Source organism: Periplaneta americana, chromosome 8, assembly GCF_040183065.1.
Source record: "Periplaneta americana isolate PAMFEO1 chromosome 8, P.americana_PAMFEO1_priV1, whole genome shotgun sequence".
In the NCBI taxonomy this organism is placed as follows: domain Eukaryota; kingdom Metazoa; phylum Arthropoda; class Insecta; order Blattodea; family Blattidae; genus Periplaneta; species Periplaneta americana.
Window position 1 is genome coordinate 84,251,584 of NC_091124.1, and position 21,311 is coordinate 84,272,894.

Here is a 21,311-nt window from a genome sequence, read left to right on the forward strand (position 1 = left end):
CCTAGTTATTCACCCTAAACATAGGTCGATATTACATTTTCTTACCGCCATGCATAGCTAGGAATACCCAAACATGTGGACACCGTGAATGTCCCTCATTACAAAATATAAATTTCAATGAAAATCACCTTTAAACTATAAATCCGATTACAAAGAAACACATTGTATTGAAAAGTAGTTAAAGGAAGTAAACATCTCATATACAACTGTTTTATAAAAGTGCCCAATGTTACCACAGAAGTGGTGTAGTTTTTGTCCACGAGTTTTAGTCTTTGCTATGGAACGGATGATTCTTTGTTTTGAATTTGCCGCTTTAAAGGAGAAGTTCAATATGGTGCTACCAGAACATTCGGGAGATAAAAACGGTGAATTGTCAGTGCTTTCTCAGACATACAAATATTTGCACTTGCGTATCAAGTTCAAAAGCAGCATCGAGTAGCAAGTGTTCATTTTTTAAAGTGGACACTGTGGATAAAGTGCCAGCTCAACTACGCAAGGAGGAATTACCAACTGCTGGGTACATAATGACTTCACAGGCTACTTATCAAATACGATCGGAAAAATTAACATGCTTAAAAGTAATTAGAACACACCAGCGCAAAGTCTGAAATGAGGATACCGTGGAAGTGGACACCGTGGCCGTAAACACAGTGCATTTATTTAGAACGCGATATTTAGTTCACAATCCATGATAATTATTATTAATGTGATGTTTATGATGTAGGTGGAAAAATATGGTCTCTCTACGTAGTTCTATATGGATACAATATTGCGACTGTATCATGTATTTGTATTACACGATGAATGGTGGTAAACTGATTAGAGGACGGAAAAAATATGAGAATAAGGGAAGGACAAGAAAAGAAAGCTTAAAGACAAAAATTTATAAAAGTAAGAAATCTGACATTTCAAAAAATGTCAAAAGTCGAAACGTGCAACTTGCAAGAAAAATAGAACCAGAGCATTTAAGGTGAAAGCAGATCCTGAAAAGCACGCTGCTTACATAGCATTGGAGAGTAAGATATGTGCTTAGAGAAAGAAGCAACGAAAAATTAAGACAGTTTCGGCCATGACTAATAGAGAATTAAGAGAGCGAAAAGAAAAATGAAGAAAATGGATGAGAGAATATTGCACGAAAATTAAGAACAAATGTATTCAACAATGTAATCATAGTAATTTGGGAAAGGATGCAAAAAGCTCTCCTGCTAATAAAAAGTAGTGAAGTTATTCGAAAACTAAAAGCCGAAAACATGAAGCTTAAACGTTTAACAGAAAAATTGAAAAAACTTTATTCACGTGTAAAATAAATGAAACAGGCCTATGCTGTACTCCATCTCATATCACAGAGAAGAAAAAAGCAAACTAACCTTCCTCGCACACTGCAGTTTGTACTTTGCTAAGAGGATGTCCAGTTCCTTCTGACATAAAAAAAGAAACTGATCCTTGGAGAGATTCTAGAACAACAATTAAAATCTTCATTTTCTTCTGTAGGATATAAAAGTAAATGAACAGTAAGACGCATCATATGTGGCACAATAATTAAGAAGTATAAAATGCTACAGCACTTTAAGAGAATAGTTTCTCACACAGTTGTCCGTCAGAATAATTCATACAGACAAAAGAATAGCCACAGTTTAAAGTACAAGTATCCTGTGATACAATAAAGGTGCATCAGTATCAGTGGCGTAAAGAAAATCCAAATTTGTTAATTTTCAATGAATTGAGATGTTACATCTGTAAATTTCAATGTGTTCACTGTGGTATGGATCATGAAAAATTTCCTATTGTGTAAAGGAGTTTGTTTGAAGTGCTTCTTGTTTCTTTGTAGGGCGTAAGTGTGTATGTACTTAAAAAGAATCAGAATTAAAGGGTAAAATATTTATCATTATTTTTATTGCTATTACTATAACTGTAAATCATTTATTTCTATTTAAATAATATCTTCATGGAATAAGTGAAATCAGTCACCTGCATAGCTCAGCCGGCTAAGGCATTTGCCTGCCGATCCGGAGTTTCACTCGGGCATGGGTTCGATTAACGCTTGGGCTGATTACCCGATTGGGTTTTTTTCGAGGTTTTGCCAACCGAAAGGCGATTGTCAGGTAATCTATGGCGAATCCCCAGCCTCATACCACCAAATACCATCTTGCTATCACCAATTCCATCGACGCTAAATAACCAAGTAGTTGATACATTGTCGTTCAATAACCAACTAAAAAAATAAGTGTAATTCAATATGGTATTATTATTTATAAACATATAAATTAATGCATTTATCACTATTAATGATACTATTCATATTATTAATTAAATATGTTTGTGAGCTTTTTTCATTTTGTAGCCTAATGTGACTCAATCGCATTATATTTAATATATATCAGTTAATATTATTATGATGAATAATTTGTAGCTTATTTCATTTTCAGTATTGATTTTAAGTCGGTGTGTAAATCAAATTTCCTTTACCAAGCCAGAGGAATAATCCACGGATTAAAACTATAGACATTGTGGAGATGCTGTGAACACCGTGGAATCTGAAAATTGATTTTGTTTTATTTCTCATAGCACACTTAAGATTTAGACATGACTACTAACACACCTTTAACCAATACTTACTTACTTACAAATGGCTTTTAAGGAACCAAAAGGTTCATTGCCGCCCTCACATAAGCCCGCCATCGGTCCCTATCCTGTGCAAGATTAATCCAGTCTCTATCATCATATCCCACCTCCCTCAAATCCATTTTAATATTATCCTCCCATCTACGTTTCGGCCTCCCTAAAGGTCTTTTTCCCTCCGGTCTCCCAACTAACACCCTATATGCATTTCTAGATTCGCCCATACGTGCTACATGCCCTGCCCATTTCAAACGTCTGGATTTAATGTTCCTAATTATGTCAGGTGAAGAATACAATGCGTGCAGTTCTGCGTTGTGTAACTTTCTCCATTCTCCTGTAACTTCATCCCTCTTAGCGTCAAATATTTTCCTAAGCACCTTATTCTCAAACACCCTTAACCTATGTTCCTCTCTCAGAGTGAGAGTCCAAGTTTCACAACCATACAGAAGAACCGGTAATATAACTGTTTTATAAATTCTAACTTTCAGATTTTTTGACACCAGACTAGATGACAAAAGCTTCTCAACCGAATAATAACACGCATTTCCCATATTTATTCTGCGTTTAATTTCCTCCCGAGTGTCATTTATATTTGTTACTGTTGCTCCAAGATATTTGAATTTTTCCACCTCTTCGAAGGATAAATCTCCAATTTTTATATTTCCATTTCGTACAATATTCTGGTCACGAGACATAATCATATACTTTGTCTTTTCGGGATTTACTTCCAAACCGATCGCTTTACTTGCTTCAAGTAAAATTTCCATGTTTTCCCTAATCGTTTGTGTATTTTCTCCTAACATATTCACGTCATCCGCATAGACAAGAAGCTGATGTAACCTGTTCAATTAACCAATACCTATCAAAAAATTAATCTCCTCACAATTTCAGTTGTTGCCATTTTTGGGTTCCAAAAGTGACGAGTTTCATGAGAATGGCCCATGTACATGTGCAAGTGCAGTAATTCAGAAGTTCTTTGTTGCTGTTAGAATAATTTAATTTAGTTAGAATTCATTCATTCGCTCATTCATAGTTTTCTGCCAAGGACAGGTCTTTCATTGGAAACCCAACATTCTCCAATCTTTCCTATTTTCTGCCTTTCTTTTAGTCTCCCCATATGATCTATATATCTTAATAGCATCTATAATCTGATATCTTCTTCTGCCCCAGACTTTTCTTCCGTTCACCATTCCTTTCAGTACATCCTTCAGTAGGCAGTTGCTTCTCAGTCAGTGATCTGTCCAATTCCTCCTTCTCTTTCTGATCAGTTTCAGCATTATTCTTTCTTCACCCACTCTTTCTAGCACAGTTTCATTTCTTATTTTGTCTATCCATTTCATACGCTCCATTCTTCTCCACATCCACATATGAAATGTTTCTATACTAAAAGCCAGGTTATGAACCGACTAAACTGGAAGCAACATTCTGTTGCTCTTTTTCTAAGCTCTGTTGCCACATAGAAGCGCGAGATTCAAAGCGTGTTCAGCACTTGTCACCGAATGTTTAAAAGAACTGTCATAGCTGTGTTTTTAATTATTAATACAATGAAGAAATACTGGTCTATAATGAATTCAAACATTTCAGTTAAACGAACGAACAATGAATCATTTCAAATAATAGGCCTAATAATAATAATAATAATAATAATAATAATAATAATAATAATATAGTATTAACTAATATATCAAGATATGTTATAGTAATTTTTATTATATTTTGAGTCGTCCTTATAAATCGAATTTACTATTTAGCTAATAATAATAATAAAATAATTTAATGAATACGATCTTAATTTTATATTTACACTGACTGAGTCATGTATATTCTTTTATTATTATTATTATTATTATTATTATTATTATTATTATTATTTCACATACATATCAATAAGCATACATACAAACCTAAAAGGAAAACTCGAGCCGTCTGAGCCATTGTTTAAAATAAATAAAATAAGAGTATTCGGACACTATTAGGCCTACTATTAATTTATAGTACACACAACATGGAAATTAGAACAGTTAAATAAGTCACAAGTAGTGCTTACAGAAACGAGAAACAATAAATCACCTGCCTTCATATTCCCTCAATGCATTAGACAGCAGTTAATTTTCTCTTACCTTAGTCCCAATCCAGTGGCTGCACACCCATGTCGGAGTCGCTGCTGGATGCCTCCTCAATACTATCCTCTTCAAGGCTGATAACAACACGGTCGTGTAATTCTTCAATGAGACCATCTGCTTCCCACATGCGTTTTTCAGCATCCTTCACATGGTTCACATAATTACGCCACTGTTCTGGCGTCACTAATCTAATTCCCTCTTTTAAAAGCTGGTGAACATTTGGGAGTTTGTAATCTTTATTACTGGCTGCTACATAACCTTTTATTTGACTCCATGCATATTCAATTGAATTTAGCTCGCAGTGGTAAGGAGGAAGACGCAGAACTTGGTGCCCTGCAGCTTCTGCCAAACTATCAACACGATAGCTGTCGTCATATTGTTGCCTCACATTGTTAAGTATTTGCACTAGCTCAAATATGTTCATAGAGGGATCCCATTCAATGTTCTTACTTGTCAACCAGTCCTGTATGACACATTTCATTGCACTTTTATTCGGCACACGCTCTTTCTTTACCGAATGGTAGGACGCATTGTCTAAAACAATTACAGAGTTCGGGGGGATGTTTGGCAACAGCTGTCTTTCAAAATATGTTTCATATCGGGCTTCGTCCATTTCACAATGATAATCCCCATCTTTCTTTCCTATGAATGAATATTCCGCCCCCTCAATAAATCCACTGTCACTACCAGCATGAACCAGCAACACTTCCCCCTTTGGCCTGATGGTGCTATATTACCTGTTGTAAGACCCTTCTTGAACGTGTCAGATGCCGATTTAATTGTTGTGTCCTGCCAAACTTTAGATTTGCAATGGCCAGCATTAACGCATGTCTCATCAGTATAAATAATAGACCTCCCTTAGTCCCGAAATTCGCGTTTTTTCTGAAATATCTGTGACGCCAAGCAACAATATCTTCTCTATCAATGAGCAAGGATTCACGCTTTCGTTTCATATATTTGAACCCCATGTCTGCAAGAAGTCGCCTCAGGGTTGTGCTAGAAAATGTTGGCAGATCTTCGTCCTCGTTTATTAATCTCAGTACCTTTTTTAGGGTGGGTAGATCATTTTCCCTGTACAGACCATGCACTTTCCTCCTTATTGCAGCTCTGGTAAAATTGTCATACTTATCCAAGAGGGTAAATTTGAGCTCACCTGGCCTCTTTTTCTAGGTGTTGTTAGTTTCTCTCCATTATGGAACGATTTCTTCAATGCAAGCACCATAGAGTAACACGCTCCTGTCGCTTCAGCCGTTTGCCGCGCTGCTTCTTCTACCGATGTGATGCCTCCATTTACATGTTTTTGTCGATAATGCTTGTATACAGACAAAATCATTTCTCTCTCTCCAGACTTAAAAACCCGCTTTCTTTTTGTAACATAGCACTTGGGAGAATTCATTATTCTATTCAAGTACTACTGTATACAGTTCTCGACAACACCATCAACAATATTAGTAATTAAAATTACTGTTTTTAAGAAGAAAACACGAGCTAATGACACTAGTACGAAATGCAACTCGTAATGTCGTAATGCACGTGGTATTGCAAATGAACCGAGAAGTTTGGCTACACTGTCTCCATGATCCCGTTGCCAGATTGTCGTTAGCAGACGACATTTTTGACATGAGGTCCAATGAAAAGCTCAATTCTCCTTCTCCCCTCACAATCAACTTGTCATCACTGTACAGGCTACCCCTCTAACCCGCACTTTCCTCTCACCCTCCTAACTACTTCCTGTTTAGTCAGTTCATAACCTGGCTTTTAGTATAGTTTCTTTCCACTTCGTCGTAAAGTCCATGTTTCTGCCTCATACAATGCCGCACTGCACTTCACTAGTCTTCTTCCTTAGTTATTATTAATGTAATAGTCTTCTTGAAGTGCTTTTACAAACAACCCTGATAACAAAAAGCTGGGAATATTTCTTCATAAATTTTTTAATCATAATTCCTCACCAACGTGGTTTAGAAATTGGAGGGGATACTGGAAAAGAAAAAAAATTAATCCTGGACCTGGAGCTAGATTAGGTTTGTTACATTTCACTGAAAATGACTCTGGCCAGTCCCAATTATTAAAAATGAAATTAATGAAAGACGAAAAACTGTAGAGGCCTAGACGAAAACCTGGGTCTGTACCTAGTGTGAAATGTGAAAATCATAATTTCAGACCAAGTATTAATGACAATGCTTCAAATCACTGTCATGAAACTATAATGCACTATACGAGGAGTACAATGCTGCATGTTAAAATTTTTTGTAAATATGGTAATATTTATGCCTTAGATGTCTTGCCCCATGAAGGGCAAACGACCAGAAGGAAATAAATTGATTGCGTCTGCATTGCTGGTTTCTGGTATTCTTTTTATACCATTTGGATCTTTCTGTAGATCTATTAACATGGCAATGATTTCTAAAATGGTCAGATTGTAAGTTTGCTGCTTCAGTAATTAACTAGCCATGGAAAAACGACAGAAAAGAAAAAATAAAATGTAAGAAGAATACTGGGAATGATATTTGACTAGCAGGGGATGGACAATACAACTCACACGGGTATTTTGCTAATAGTGGACTTTCAAGTAGTATGATAAGAGTATGATAAAGGGCGAGTTAGAGAAATACCCAGAGTTATTGGACAGAAATCAGAATGAACATAAGGATATAATTACTAAACAGGTTGATGAAGGAAGAAAACTGTCCTATACAGATGTTTCTCACAGATAGGCATTGAGGTGTCAGAAGTTTAATCAGAACTCTGTACCCCATTATAGAACATGCCTCTGATGTATGGCATATGTAAAAAAAAAACTTAATGAAGAAAATATATATATTTTTTAACTTTTAATGTAGAAAAATTTGTGAACTGTCATGTCTTTCATTAGAATACGAAAGCTGACATTGCTTATGAAAGATTCACAGTTAATATCTCCTTTGAGGACCTTACTGAAGAATAGGTAATCAAGTTGATGTCGTCTAGCATATAAACTATGGCATTTAAAGTACTCATATTTTAGCTCATAGCTATAACCAGAATTATTGGGCAGAAATCAGAATGATCACAAGGATATAAATTTTCTTTGAATATTTTCCAATTTGGCCGAATCAGTAGCTGTAATAGAGTTCAAAACTACAGATGCATATTCAAGTTGTGACCTCACTAACGGATAGTATAACATTAAAAGAGAATTGGGTGTAGAAAAAGAATAAGTTATAGACCTTACTATTTCTAACAACCTTATTGAATAATAATAATAATAATAATAATAATAATAATAATAATAATAATAATAATAATAATAATAATAATAATAATAATAATAATAATAATAATAATAATGGTGGTGGTGGTGATGGTCTCTGAATGAGAATATTAATTACCTGTTCTTCATTTTCCTTGTTAGATGATGAACTCCAATGTTTCTTTGTAAGCAGCATCATTGTCATTAGGATTGGTAAATGAAGAAGAGAAAAGCGGAATAACTTGCGTGAGTTTGCACTGTCTGACTGTTGATAGAACCGCCATGCTGTAAGCAATGTGCCAAAATTAACAGCATAATGTAATCACGCAGTATTGTGCCTTTCACAGTATCTTACGACATATCAAGATATCAAATTATCATCTAAGAACAATTAAAAAAAAGTTATTACGAATAAGGAGTACTTTTGATTTCCCTCAGAGACTATGTACAGCTTTCTATGAATTTCCGTTTTCATATTCTTAAACCTAAACTAGCTTATATGATAAATTGAATAATAGGCACACCAGGGGTGGCCTGTCCTTATGTGCTACAGTGCTACAGCACAATGATAATTTTTGCTCAAATAATATATTTGCAATACCATAGTATCTGATCTATCATTTGACAATTTCCCGTGGTTACGTTCATGATGTGTTATGGAGTGTTTAGTCTTTGCTCTTCGGTGCCTCTGGGGGTACGTTGTGCTACTCAAAACTACATGAGAATGTAGACAATTAATGCGCATGTGCGAAGCTGAAATCAGTGCTCTGATTGGCTATTTTTACGCGGGGAAATGCTATAGTCAGCTTCAGCACGACACAGCTTGGAGATTGCAAAAGTAAAGTGTAACAAAAGAATGCTTGTTTGTGGAAGAACTCGGAACTATGTACAATGTATTTGTTAATTCATGTGTCCGAATGCTACTGCCATATACCTGTTTTTCGAGGTTCCTCCTGAATCAGTCAGCAAGCGACGGAAAATGGAATCCCAGAAAATTGAAGCCAAGGAAGTATGTGACCGTATAATTCAGGAAACTACTTATCGTTTCCAGTCTTTAAGCTACATACAAGCAACAAAATTGTTAACAGCAAATTTCTTGACAATTTTTCGCATAATTTTCCTGAACGCAAACTTGAAGTTGCTGTCAACAGCTATACTGTACTGAACAAAAAAGTGTTAAAGACACAACTTAGAGTTCTACGGAAGACCTGAGTTCCGAAATATAGATGGAGCTGTTCAATTGTTACAATACATAGCCTCCAACAATTCACAGGATCCATTCTGCTCTTGCAATATTGTCAATAGAAAAGAACATGGTGTCCAAGATGGAGGGGTTTAACACCAGGATAATTGATAAGTTCTGCAGTAGAAGGAACGTTGTATGGACTTCATATTTCGTCACTAGGTGAGTTTCAAATTAAGATAAATACATATCAATGTATACAGTAGGCCGATGTAGAGATTGTAGCACACTCATTATTTTGACCATCAGCCACTACTGAGGCACACCTCAGTTGAATTGGTTGCTGTTTGTTGGTTTCCAATATGTCCAGATACAGATGTTATTGAAATTTTGATAGTTTGAAAGAGTTAAATTCTATTTCTGAAGTGGGTTTACTTGTGAGATGAAGTCACTTCATCTAAGTGAAGAGAGTTAAATTTTGATAGAAGTAAGAACTGGCAGTAAATTTTGACTGAAATCCTACCAAAGACAAACTTGTTCTATGACATGATGTATATGTACTATTGGGAACCCCTCACTTTACTTTTCTTCCAAAGGAAATTGTATACCTTGAAATTCCATCATCCTTCAGCGGGTCTGACTTGACAAATCTCAGGCAAACATAGAATACACTAAGTCAGCAGGGTGCGAATTAAGATTTCTGATAAGGGGGTGGGACAGATTCCTAGATAGAAAATACCATACATAAAATTGAAGCCTTGCCCCAAATAGAGATCTAAGCTCCAATTCTATTCTTTTGAGAAATTTAAGAAAAACTAACAATATGGCTCAAAGCTTGGTCGCACTGAGTTGCTTGTCTTGCATCTTGATCATAGTAATTATACCCATGAGCAGATAACATGTGTAATTCCTACATTATTGATTGTTGTCAGCTTGCTGGTGATGATAAATTATTCATCCCTTCCATACACTACACTTATTATTTTCTTTGCTTACTTTATACTTTATAAAGTATACTCGTATTAAAACAATTATATTTTGTGAGGAGGGATAGAAGTTATCCCTGGCAGGGATGTTAATATGAATTCCCCCCATTAATTCGCATCCTGTCAGTGTGATTAGTATAAGTAGAGAAAACATTTTAAATACAGAGTTTCCGAGAATGAATGGTGGGGTTTTACAAGTTCACTGTGATGCATGTATTATGTGTAATGGATTGAACGTAGGCTTGGCATACATCCTATTTTGAGCAGAAAAATGACCGTCTCGAAAAAAATTGATTTTTTTTTTCACATTGTTTTAGCATTAACTTTCTTCTTCCTTCATAGTTATTGTCAGGGGTACTTACCTAAGTACATGAAGTAACCATTAAGTGGAATCGACCCCGCTGCGAAGAGCCATGTCGTCACCTCAAAAACAGGTGCAACACATGACAATACAAATAATGCCCCAGTGTACCTCAGAGCAGTCTTGCGGCACAATTCAGGATTTGTGACAGACATCATTCGATATCCAGCCCGAGAGTAGTCGGGACGCAAGTTCCAGGAAAGAGCATTGAAATGTGGGAACTGCCAAGCATATAATATTCCAGGCAATATCCATGCACCAGGGCCCAGTGTGCCAGCACAGCCTGCCCATCCCATCAAAGGGGGAATTGCTCCTACTGTAATAAATAAAATAAATGGAAATACAGAATAATTTTCAACTCCTGTAAAATGACAATGAAATGGATAAAAAAAAGCAATAGTTCCATCATCTGTGCACATATTGTCTTCACCATAAACCTGTTCAATCTCAACTTTCTTTGGATCCCCTATGTTTCATTTTCTAATTGGTTCATAACAGGTACTTGCCATTTGAGAAGTGACATGGCAAGTAACAACCTGCATAGCAGTGATCAGCTTTCAGCAATAAAATCTCGCGACTTATTACATTACAGATGAATTTATTGGCTTACTTTATAAGTAAACAGTACACTCTGCTCTCGAAAAAGCTGAAAGTTAGAATTTATAAAACAGTTACATTACCGGTTGTTCTGTATGGTTGTAAAACTTGGACTCTCACTTTGAGAGAGGAACAGAGGTTAAGGGTGATTGAGAATAAAGTGCTTAGGAAAATATTTGAGGCTAAGAGTGATCAAGTTACACAAACTGCCTGTATTGTATTCTTCAACTAACATAATTGGGAACAGCCAATCCAGACATTTGAGATGGGCAGGACATGTAACACATATGGGTGAATCTAGGAATGCATATGGCCTACTGTACAGTGTTAGTTGGAAGACATGAGGGGAAAAGACCTTTGAGGAGGCCAAGGTGTAGATGAAAGATAATATTAAAATAAATTTGAGGGAGGTGGGATATAATGGTAGAGACTGGATTAATCTTGCACAGGATAGGGAGACATTTTAAAGTAAATGAAATGATGAAATTAAGAGCAGTCTGTTTAAACCTTATGTTCAGTTTAAACTCAAGTTTTTAGTTGTGCTTCATAACATAAACCTTAACTACCAGTTAACCTTGACTTGAGTTTAACTTTATCGGCAGTCCTCTGCTGTTTAAACTGCAGTTCAAAGCTCAAGAGTGCAAGATCGCAATTCCTGCTATACACATGAATATGACAGATATTTTCCAAGAACTTTATAGTCCTAATCTTGTTTTAAAAAAACAAACTCGAATGCAACATGCAATAAAATGATGAAGTGCAAAAATATTTGTGTTTTAGGGTTTGAATTGAAAAGTTATTTGAGAAAATAAACAATTTTCTTTTTATTTCTGAAGTAAATTAAAATCATCAGTACCAGTTGCAGAAGACACAGCCCTGCAGTATGTATTGACTACACCCCAACTCTGGCTACTAGCAACAGGCATTTATAATGAACACCGATCAAATTATCCCTCATTTCTCGTGAAAAACAACAACTGAATAGACTACAGTGGACTATAGTGGACTTTATGTTGTCAGCAAACAGCTGGATACATTAAGAAGACTGTGTTATCAAATTTTGTTTGTTGCAGTCTAAGTATGTAGATTTAATAAATCTTTTCACAGAGTAATACGTCGATTTAGTAACAGGTCTGTAAGTAGCAGTGCTGCCCTTCTTTGCTAAAGCATCCGCATTCTCGTTTCCCAGGATTCCACAATGGGATGGTATCCATTGGAATACAATTCTTTTATTGAGTGTTATTAATTAGAGAGCATTTTAATTATTTCTGCTGTTTGAGATAAAGGTGTGTGTCTGGAGACTATTGATAGAATAGTTGGTTTGGAGTCTGACAATATAACTGCATTCTTAAATTTATTGACGTGGTGTAGAAGATTGCTGAGACTTTCACTCATTGCAATGATTTTTCCATCAAAACTTATTGTTCCATATCCAAGAGATCTATAAAGTGAGAAGAGACAGCATGTAACACCTGCACGTGCACCTTGTTCCCTGGAGATCAAGGATCCGTTGGTGTATAAATGAAGCCAGTTTTGTGGAGGGTACCTAATATTAATTGTCTCTAAAGACAATTGTTTCATTATTTCAGTGTTTACTTCTGACTTCAGTATTTCTTCTGCTAAATTTAGATTATACTCTATATTTAATAGAGTTAAAGGGTTTGGTTTAATTTGTAAGTTTGTTTTTAAATTTGGGATGTTGATTTTCTGTTTTAATTTTTGAACCATGCATATGGCGCACACAAATATTATTAGTTCATTAGTCAGCTAATTCTGTATGGAGTTAAATCATGGATGGTCATGCATAGTTCAGTCTAGTTGCACTGTGTTTGGGGTATATCATTCGTAGCCAGCATTAAGAAGAAACTATTTGAGTTTAAGCTTGACAAGCCTGAAGTAGGCAGTATTGGTTATGATATTCTCTGTTATCAGAGAATAAAGATGTTTCTTTGAAAATTCTCCATGAGTGTCAGCCATTTTAACAGCAATAATATAATCAAACAGCATTGATCAACTTCTTTATTTCCTAGCAGGAATATCAATCCTATTCCATTACAGTTTAATTTAACCGAGACTCTGTAATATAGAGTTTTGAGTTTAATTCTCGGTTAGATTTAACTTAATCTTTAGATTAACTGTATTTATAATACCAGGCCTAAAGAGGAGATTCACAAGTTTAAAATACATAAAAAAAAAAAAAAAATTAGGAGAAATTTAGTGATTTCTTCCATTGCTGAAATAAAGGAGAAAATTATTATTATACAGTTTTACAATGCATAAGAGTATCTTCTTGTGTCCAATTTTTACACATTTATCTTCTTCCTCCAACTTTTTCTAACCTCCCATTCTCGTTTTTGTAGTCCTCTTTTTTTCCATTTCTTCCTTAATTACCCACAACCATGTGTTTTGAGATTTACTTCTTCTTCTCTCTCCCGATGAGCCCATTCCATAACTCTTTGTGGTAACCATTCAACCTCCATACATTTCACATGTCCATACTATTCCAATTATCTGTATTATACAAAATCCAGAATTGTGTTCTTTATTCATCTGTTGTCTAATAACTTCATTTCATACTCTTCCAAGTTTAGAATGTATTGCCAATGGTAGGCTTATGTGAGGGTGGCAATGAACCTTCGAGTTCCTTAAAAGCCACTTGTAAGTAAGTAAGTAAATGTTTATTCAACTTCCAGGTTCCCACTCCATATGTCACTATATTTTGAACTATAGAATTAATAATAGCCTATCTGATGTTTGGTTTCTTTAAAAATATTTTTGCCCCATAATATTCAATTTAAAATTGTTGTTGCTGATCTTCTTTTATTTATCCTATGTTTAATATTGTCATCTTGCTTGGCCTCTGAATATTCAAATTCATTACATTATTCAATGAAACCTTTTCCATTCATCTTCATCATCTTCATCCATTGCCTACACTACACTTACATTTATACATGCACTCACCCTGTAGTCGCGACGCTGATATTCCCGGCGTGACTCCTCCTCTTTGCTTACGTCTTAGGAAGTGAAGGGTCTATAAAGTCTAAGTAGGTAGTATCGTTCGCCATTTTTGTTCTTTCATTGCTGAGCTACCATACGAGGAATCTATTTGGCACACTGTTAAACATTATCATGTCGTAGCTCCTATGATAATAAATCAAACACACTGTAATTCAGCAAAAAATAATTGAGCGGCACATAACGTCTTCGTGTGCTTTCTGCGAATGCCAACGAAAGAGCCAAAATGGCAGGCGATTATATTAACTATTTATCGAGCCTTAAGAAATGAATAACGTCTTCCTCAGTGAATCACAAGATGCATACGTTTAAATGTAGCCGACCTGCAACGCGACTGGCTGCCAGAAATTAGAGCGACAGCCTTATCTCTACCAGGTTAAATAAATAAATACTACTACTACTATAGTACATGACATAACTCTCCACAGATACACATGGTGCACAGCATGGCACGCCAAAGAGGTTTGCAACTTGAAAATGGGTCACAGTCCTGCCATCTATCCGCAATATGCGGAACTCGAATCACATAAAGTAAAGTGGGTAGGCACTGGACACGCATGCACAAATACAAAAGCAGAAACACACACAGACACATAAACACACACAGATACACAAACACAAAAACACACTTATTTTGTAAAACTAAATCTCATATAAATTGTCTTCTCAAAATTAATTTTTAATCCCTATTTATCATACTCTTCTGTCAATTTCTGCATCATCATATCCTTGTGCTACTACTAGCCTACCTGAAAATACATTTTGAAAGGTTGGCTATGCTGTTATCAGGTAAGAAATAGGAGAAAGAAAAGGAAAAGCATATCAGTAAGACAAAGGAGGAATAAGATAAGAAAGACGAAGAGGAACAAAAAGAAGTGAAACAAAAACAGGAGAGAAAAAAGATAAGAATACGAAACAGAAAAAGAAAAGAAATATGTACAGAATACAGAACAGTAAGAAGAGAAAATTGTATTTACATATTTGAGGCTGTGGAATTTTGCTGATCTGATTTATAGACCTTCCTTATCTTTCCCACGAAATAAGGAACAATGTATTTCCTTACACTACTTCAGCTATACAAGAAACCCAAACTTAACCTCCCCATAAACGAAAGTTTACATTAGACATGTTCAAATAAGTATCATAAAACCAATATCATAAAATATTGCAATGGAACAAAAGAGTAGCAGTTTGAAACGCAATTGCTTACCAACAGAGCCAACCCATGTGTTCAGAATACTGATTCTTTTCATAGGGGTGTACACCAGAGTGTAGAGGACAAGGTTAGTTGCTCCCAGTGCAGCAGTGAGACCATTAACACCCAGGTACAAGATAGAGAGGCCTGCAGTGCTGCTAACTGCAGCAAATGTCAATGCGTGGAGAGGCCTACAAAAATAAACAAGCAGTTGTTATTCTCACAGATAAGTTGTATTTGTATGCAGACGTACATGTACATACAATATTGTCCCAGTATAATGGACTCCAGTTTAGAGCACTTTTCAGTTTTGCATTCATGTTTTAAATCCCCCACTAAAGCCATATATATTATAATGCAAAGATATTTCATTTTTCGTTATTATTACTTGTAATCATTTCATTATTATGTACGAAAATTAAAAAAAAAAAAAATTAATAATGTAAAATTGATGGCCCAGAACCAGATTGTTCCAAGTCCATTTTACTATTTTCTTTTTCAGGAGAGCTATTTTAAGCTCCTGACATTCAAAGCTTTATGAAACAATTTGGAATAGCTTCATAGCAACCTTGTTGTTGTTGTTTTCTAATGCCAGGCGTTTGACAATAAAGTCATTTGACCTCTTGCACTCCAATATTTTTCAAAGATATTATCATAGTCAGCCACTGAAGCACAGATTTTGAGGTGTTCCGAATCCATTTCTTGGTTTGAGTTGCACAATGGGCAGTTAGGGGACTGATATATTCCAATTCTATGCAGGTGTTTGGCCAAACAATCATGGCCTGTTGCCAATTCATAGCAACCTTATGGAAAGGAATATTTACAATTTTGATCGATTCACATATGCAGACAAGAACTGTAACACAATGAAACACAGATTTCTTTCTTATAAAAAATTGGACTTAGAACAGTCTGGTTCTCAGCCATTGATATGTATTTTAACTTTTACATCCTTTTTTATCTATTATTGGTTGGAGATTTTATGTATTGGGTGGATATCTTTTTATTTAAACATGGTGACTGGAAACATAGTATTGTACACAATGGTATATTTCTAAATAAAAGTGCCCTGGCTCTGAGATTTTGGTGCCGCCGCCACCCCCGCCGCCACCCCCGCCGCCGCCGCCGCCGCCACCACCACCACCACCACCACCACCACCACCACCACCACCACTTCTGCAGGAATACTTAATGCAATGTCAGATGAAGATACATGGGTTCGAATCTAGATACAGAGGTCAGGTCTGTAGAGTAGACCTCATTATGAAATTGTTTAAATATGAATAAAATACGACTTCTTATAAATGCAAAATTAGACGATAATATTATGAAAATCATAAAAGTAACCTGGACCATTCAGCCTCTAAAAATAGTACTCTGGCACTGCCAGCGCTCGCCAGGACTGAAATACATTCCTGATTGATTCTCATGTCATTGGATGAATCTCAATAGTTTGTAGAAGATAAATTGAGAAAAGAACAAAATTGAGGTTAAGAACTACCGGTGCTTTAGATTATGTTGATCGTACTGTGGTACCATGTGTATATTACTTCTTGTATGCAATAACTTTTTTTTTTAACTTAAATAATTACTTTGCATTATAATTTTGAAATTGAGTGGTATGTATATTCCTTGTCTATATTCCGTGTTTGTCAACAGAAAGTGTCAATCTTTTTTCTGAAATGTATTTTGAAAGCTAGGGTATTTATCGTGCTATTAAAGCTGTGTATTTTGGAAATACCGAAAAATTCAACTGAAAACACCAATTTTCCCATTTGAAAATCCCACATTTTGCACTTTGAACTCAACAAAAAATTCCAATCTATACTAATAGTTCATCTCTGCTAAACTTCAAACAGTACACAAAACAGGGACACTCACTATTTACAGCAGCACATTCAGCGGGTATGATTTATATTAAATTTAAAAAACCATCAGGTATTTTTGATGCGCTGTACTTGTTGAGTAGATCCCTGAACTTGGAGAAAATAATAAGAAAATGAAAGTCTTGTGTTGAAGCACGTGATAGTGTGGTATTTTTTCACCATGCAGGCACTCTCAGTTGACTCTAGTGTAACAAATAGATAACTTCGAGCTATCCCTGCAAATAAAGAAACTTTACGCTTTGTAAGGGTATTCTTTGTTCATTATGTATTAATGTATATAAACTTACGTAAGCAGACCTCGAACAAGGACTCTGTTTTTGGTTCGTGCCATTTGAGAGTCGAAAGGAACTTCGAAGAACTGATTGACAGAATTTGCAGCACAGGACACCAGGCCCGTTCCTACAGAGCAGAGGACAAATGTTGTCAGGTCGAAAGACTCCGGTGCCAAAGCATAACCTGCCATTGTTGTCATCACCACTAAAGCTGTAACAAGATCAACTAACATTAGTATACTACATTTGAAAACTTTGGGTATTCTGCACGAAATGAACACATGTGCAGATAGCTAAGTAACGAGAGGCTAAGAGCTGTGACAAGATTAAGGTGAAATTACTCTGAGGAAGCAATGTGCAACAACAATGTGGTATACATAGTTTTTCATGCTGCAAATCTCTCCAGCATTCAAGAGCAATGCTGACTGCTACAAAAATCACTCTTCCACACAATGACACAAGGCTTCCCGAATGACTTGGGAAGCAGCTACTATTCCATGAGGCATTAATTGCATATATCGTTCTTCTTTTGTTTTCTTCTATCACTGCGTATGCTGTTTATGGACACCTGAGACAAAATGGAGTGGTGTAATGAAAACTCTTGAATTTATTGAGGACTACAGACTTCATGAAAAGCTCTGGAATATTCGCAATCTAAACTACAAAAACAACAGAATGAAATGGGATGTTCTTGTAACGCAGACATGGTAAAACGTGATTTAAATAAGCCAGTGTGCTTCATGGCCTTCAATAGGATGACATAAATGTAATATAGCACTTTCTTTTTTCCTTCAGGAGGACCCAAAGGCTAGCACCTCATCCTGAGGCTTATTGTGCAACCTCCTAATATTGTTGGAGTCCATTTCTATGAGTACTGGTACGTAATTCATTGCATGGTGCCATCTTATCAATTCAGCTAAAGCACCCAATTCTGATTGAGTCCACGTAGGCAGGAACACTCCTCTGCCTCCCTGTTGATGTTCTGTTGCCTCCTCAGATCAATGGCATCTGTTCACAATTCACGTACTACATCCTGCTGCATCCTGACCTGAAGATCATGGCACTATAGATATTGCGATTCATCATGATGCTATCTGTCCAAGGGAGCTACATAGTCCACTATGAAAACCCTTATGTCTCTCTGGGATCTGGCAGCTCCCCCAGACAGATGACATCTCTAGATGAATCACAGTATCATGTCTACCTGATCTCCTGGTCGACCTGAAACTATTGAATATAATAGATGAAGATGAAATGAGTCCGAGGCACAACACAGAAAGTGACCCAGCAATTCTGCTTCAGGTGGTTGAGGGAGAAAATCTCAGGAAAAACAACCAGGTAACTTGTCCCAACCAGGATTTGAACCTCAGAGATGGATAATACAGCACCTTGCTATCAACATTTTTCCAATCCTACCTGTCATTCATAACAAATGAATTGTGGGTAATCTCACTTTCTTCTGGCAAATGTCTTGCATTTGTCCATCTGTTGTAATGCTTGCTTCTAAAGCCTCCAATTTGGAAGAGCTGAAAGCAAGATGAAATCATTGCACAGCTCGTTTTATAGCGAAAACAAAAAGTTAACCAAAAAGCCAAGCTGAAATACTATTGCGATAGTTTGTATCCAGTTCTGTTATTATTGGTGACATAAGTGTAAGTAAATTGTTGAAATCAATATTGACATTTTTGTAAAATTTGTAAATAGATCTCAGACATCATAATTCAATTCATTCACCAAAGCTGTATTGCCGCATTGAACATTTGTCCTTTCCATCATCTCCTTCAACACTGTTTACCTTTCAGATTAGAATCTACTCATAGAATCGAATAAACTGCAGCAGAAACTTTGAAAGTGACATCATTGTTGACAAATGAACCTGCTATTTTGGTGTAAACAGTAATGATGCATATGGCAGTTATAGCAAGGCAGCATTGATCAAAAAATTAAAATTGGGAAATCACGAACTATGCTACATGTTGCACATTGCTCCCTCTATGTAATCCTACCTTTAGAATGGATTAGATGGGGGAGTAACTGCCAGGAGAAGGGGGATGGTGACAAAGTTAGAGTGTGATAAAATTAAGAGTGGGATATCTAAGTGACATATAGGCCTAGGTCAGGGGTTCCAACAGGTGTGTCGCACAGCCCCATGGAGTGTGTTGCAAAATTTTGAAATTGAAAAATAAATTTTATGCCATCCAGAAAGGCTCTTTACAACACAATTTTTTTTTTTATTTACAAAGAAGTCTTTGATATGGTACATTTTATTTTGAGACAGACTTTACCAATGAAATTTGAACATATGCAACAATGCTCAGTTTAATTCGAATGAAAGTGAACACTGCAACAATGCTTAGTAATTTGTTTACTCTTTTTTCACTTGTAATAAACAGAGTTTAGAATCTTCAGAACATATTGATCAGTTTCAGTATATACGTGTGAGCGGATGATAGTGCGACTATTTTATCAAAAGTGTTTATTTAGATTTTATCATGGACAAATTTTTAATTAGAAAAAGACAATCGGAATCAAGTTCTGGGTTAGATGACAGCAGTGCTAATTCGAATAATGTGAGTGAAAATTCCCTTCAGAGTTCACAAAAACGTACTGCATTTCGTAAATATAGTGATGAATACTGGCAATATAATTTTATGTGACGTGGCAAAATTCCGAGTGACTTGTCTTATATGCGGAAATCTTTTGTTAAATCAGTCGATGGTGCCGAATAAACTACAAAATATTTATAACTGCCGTTTTCAATGTCATAATTGTGTGAATCAGCATTTTCTACCATGAAAATAGTGAAATCTAAACAAAGGAACAGACTGCTGCATCTTGAAAATGATTAACTATTGTTCTGTCAACCATAAGGCCACATATAGAGAAACTCTGTGCAACCGACGAAGCGCAGACTTCACATTAATTCAAATAAGTGAGTTTCCAAAAACGAAAATAAAAATCTATTATCGGACATTCAGCATAGATTTTGATACATACCTTTGTTTTTTTTTTAATGCCACTCAAGTTGCTGCTTGTTTTTTTTTTGCATGTTAACATTGACCTATCTACAACACTGGATATCTGATTCTATAAAGAAGTTACTATCATTGCTTTTTTTCTGGTGCAATGCGCTTGAATGGCGTTCCGGAACCTTTTTCTTGCACTTTTCATCATGAAACCGAAATATGTGTGAATAACTAGGTTTTTAATATAACTTTTTCTTTGAATTCCACTTGGATTTTGAAAGTCTTAGTTGGACTAAAAAGAGCTTAAAAAACGACAAAAGTACCGTGCAGTAAACAGTAATCATCTCCCCGTCCACTATAAAATATTCTACACAGAGTTCCACCACCTTTTTCTCCAGAAGAAAAGCACTGGTTGTTATTATTATTATTAATAAAAACAAATAAGTATGTCACACTATAGCGGATGTTCAGTACAGTGTGTCGCCATTCATAAAAGGTTGGGAATCACTGGCCTAGGTTATATTGCATCACCACTTCTTCCATTTTCTGACCTACTCTAGGAAGTAAAACAAAAATACGTATGTTTATGCTCTATAAATCCGCATATTTTAAACGTCATACTATTAAATAATATGTTTTTCTAACTACTTACACATAGGGTCCTCTTTTCTTTGTTCTTTTGTAGTTTTTCCTTAAATCGTGACTAATTTAATATGTGTCTTAATTGTTTCCATTATAATTCAGTGTCATCTTGCTGCTTGTATTCCTCGATATATAGGCTCCCTATTTATAAGTTGCAGCAATGGCCATATGTTGACAGAAAACTCAGCAGAAAGCAAACAAACAGTTTTGCAAGTGTCTGAACAACAGAAAATT

At 35.7% G+C, this 21,311-nt stretch overlaps 1 protein-coding gene across 8 annotated transcripts in view; it reads right to left on the reverse strand.

The window, feature by feature from the left end:
- The window catches only part of Cox10 (Cytochrome c oxidase assembly factor 10), a 54,656-nt gene that overhangs the window by 21,139 nt on the left and 12,206 nt on the right, over nt 1-21,311 (reverse strand). For 7 of the 8 annotated variants that reach the window (XR_011333443.1, XR_011333442.1, XR_011333444.1 and 4 more), the window contains exons 4-7: nt 17,485-17,680; nt 15,327-15,502; nt 10,503-10,817; nt 8,111-8,256 (exon numbers count right to left, since the gene is read on the reverse strand). Coding sequence is in view for 4 of the 8 variants with exons in the window: in XM_069833127.1 (XP_069689228.1) it covers nt 8,111-8,256; nt 10,503-10,817; nt 15,327-15,502; nt 17,485-17,680 (833 nt within the window). In the remaining 4 variants the exon portion in view is untranslated. Of the gene's footprint in view, nt 1-4,739; nt 6,720-8,110; nt 8,257-10,502; nt 10,818-15,326; nt 15,503-17,484; nt 17,681-21,311 lie in introns of all 8 variants that reach the window. The other variant, XR_011333441.1, reaches the window with a different exon arrangement.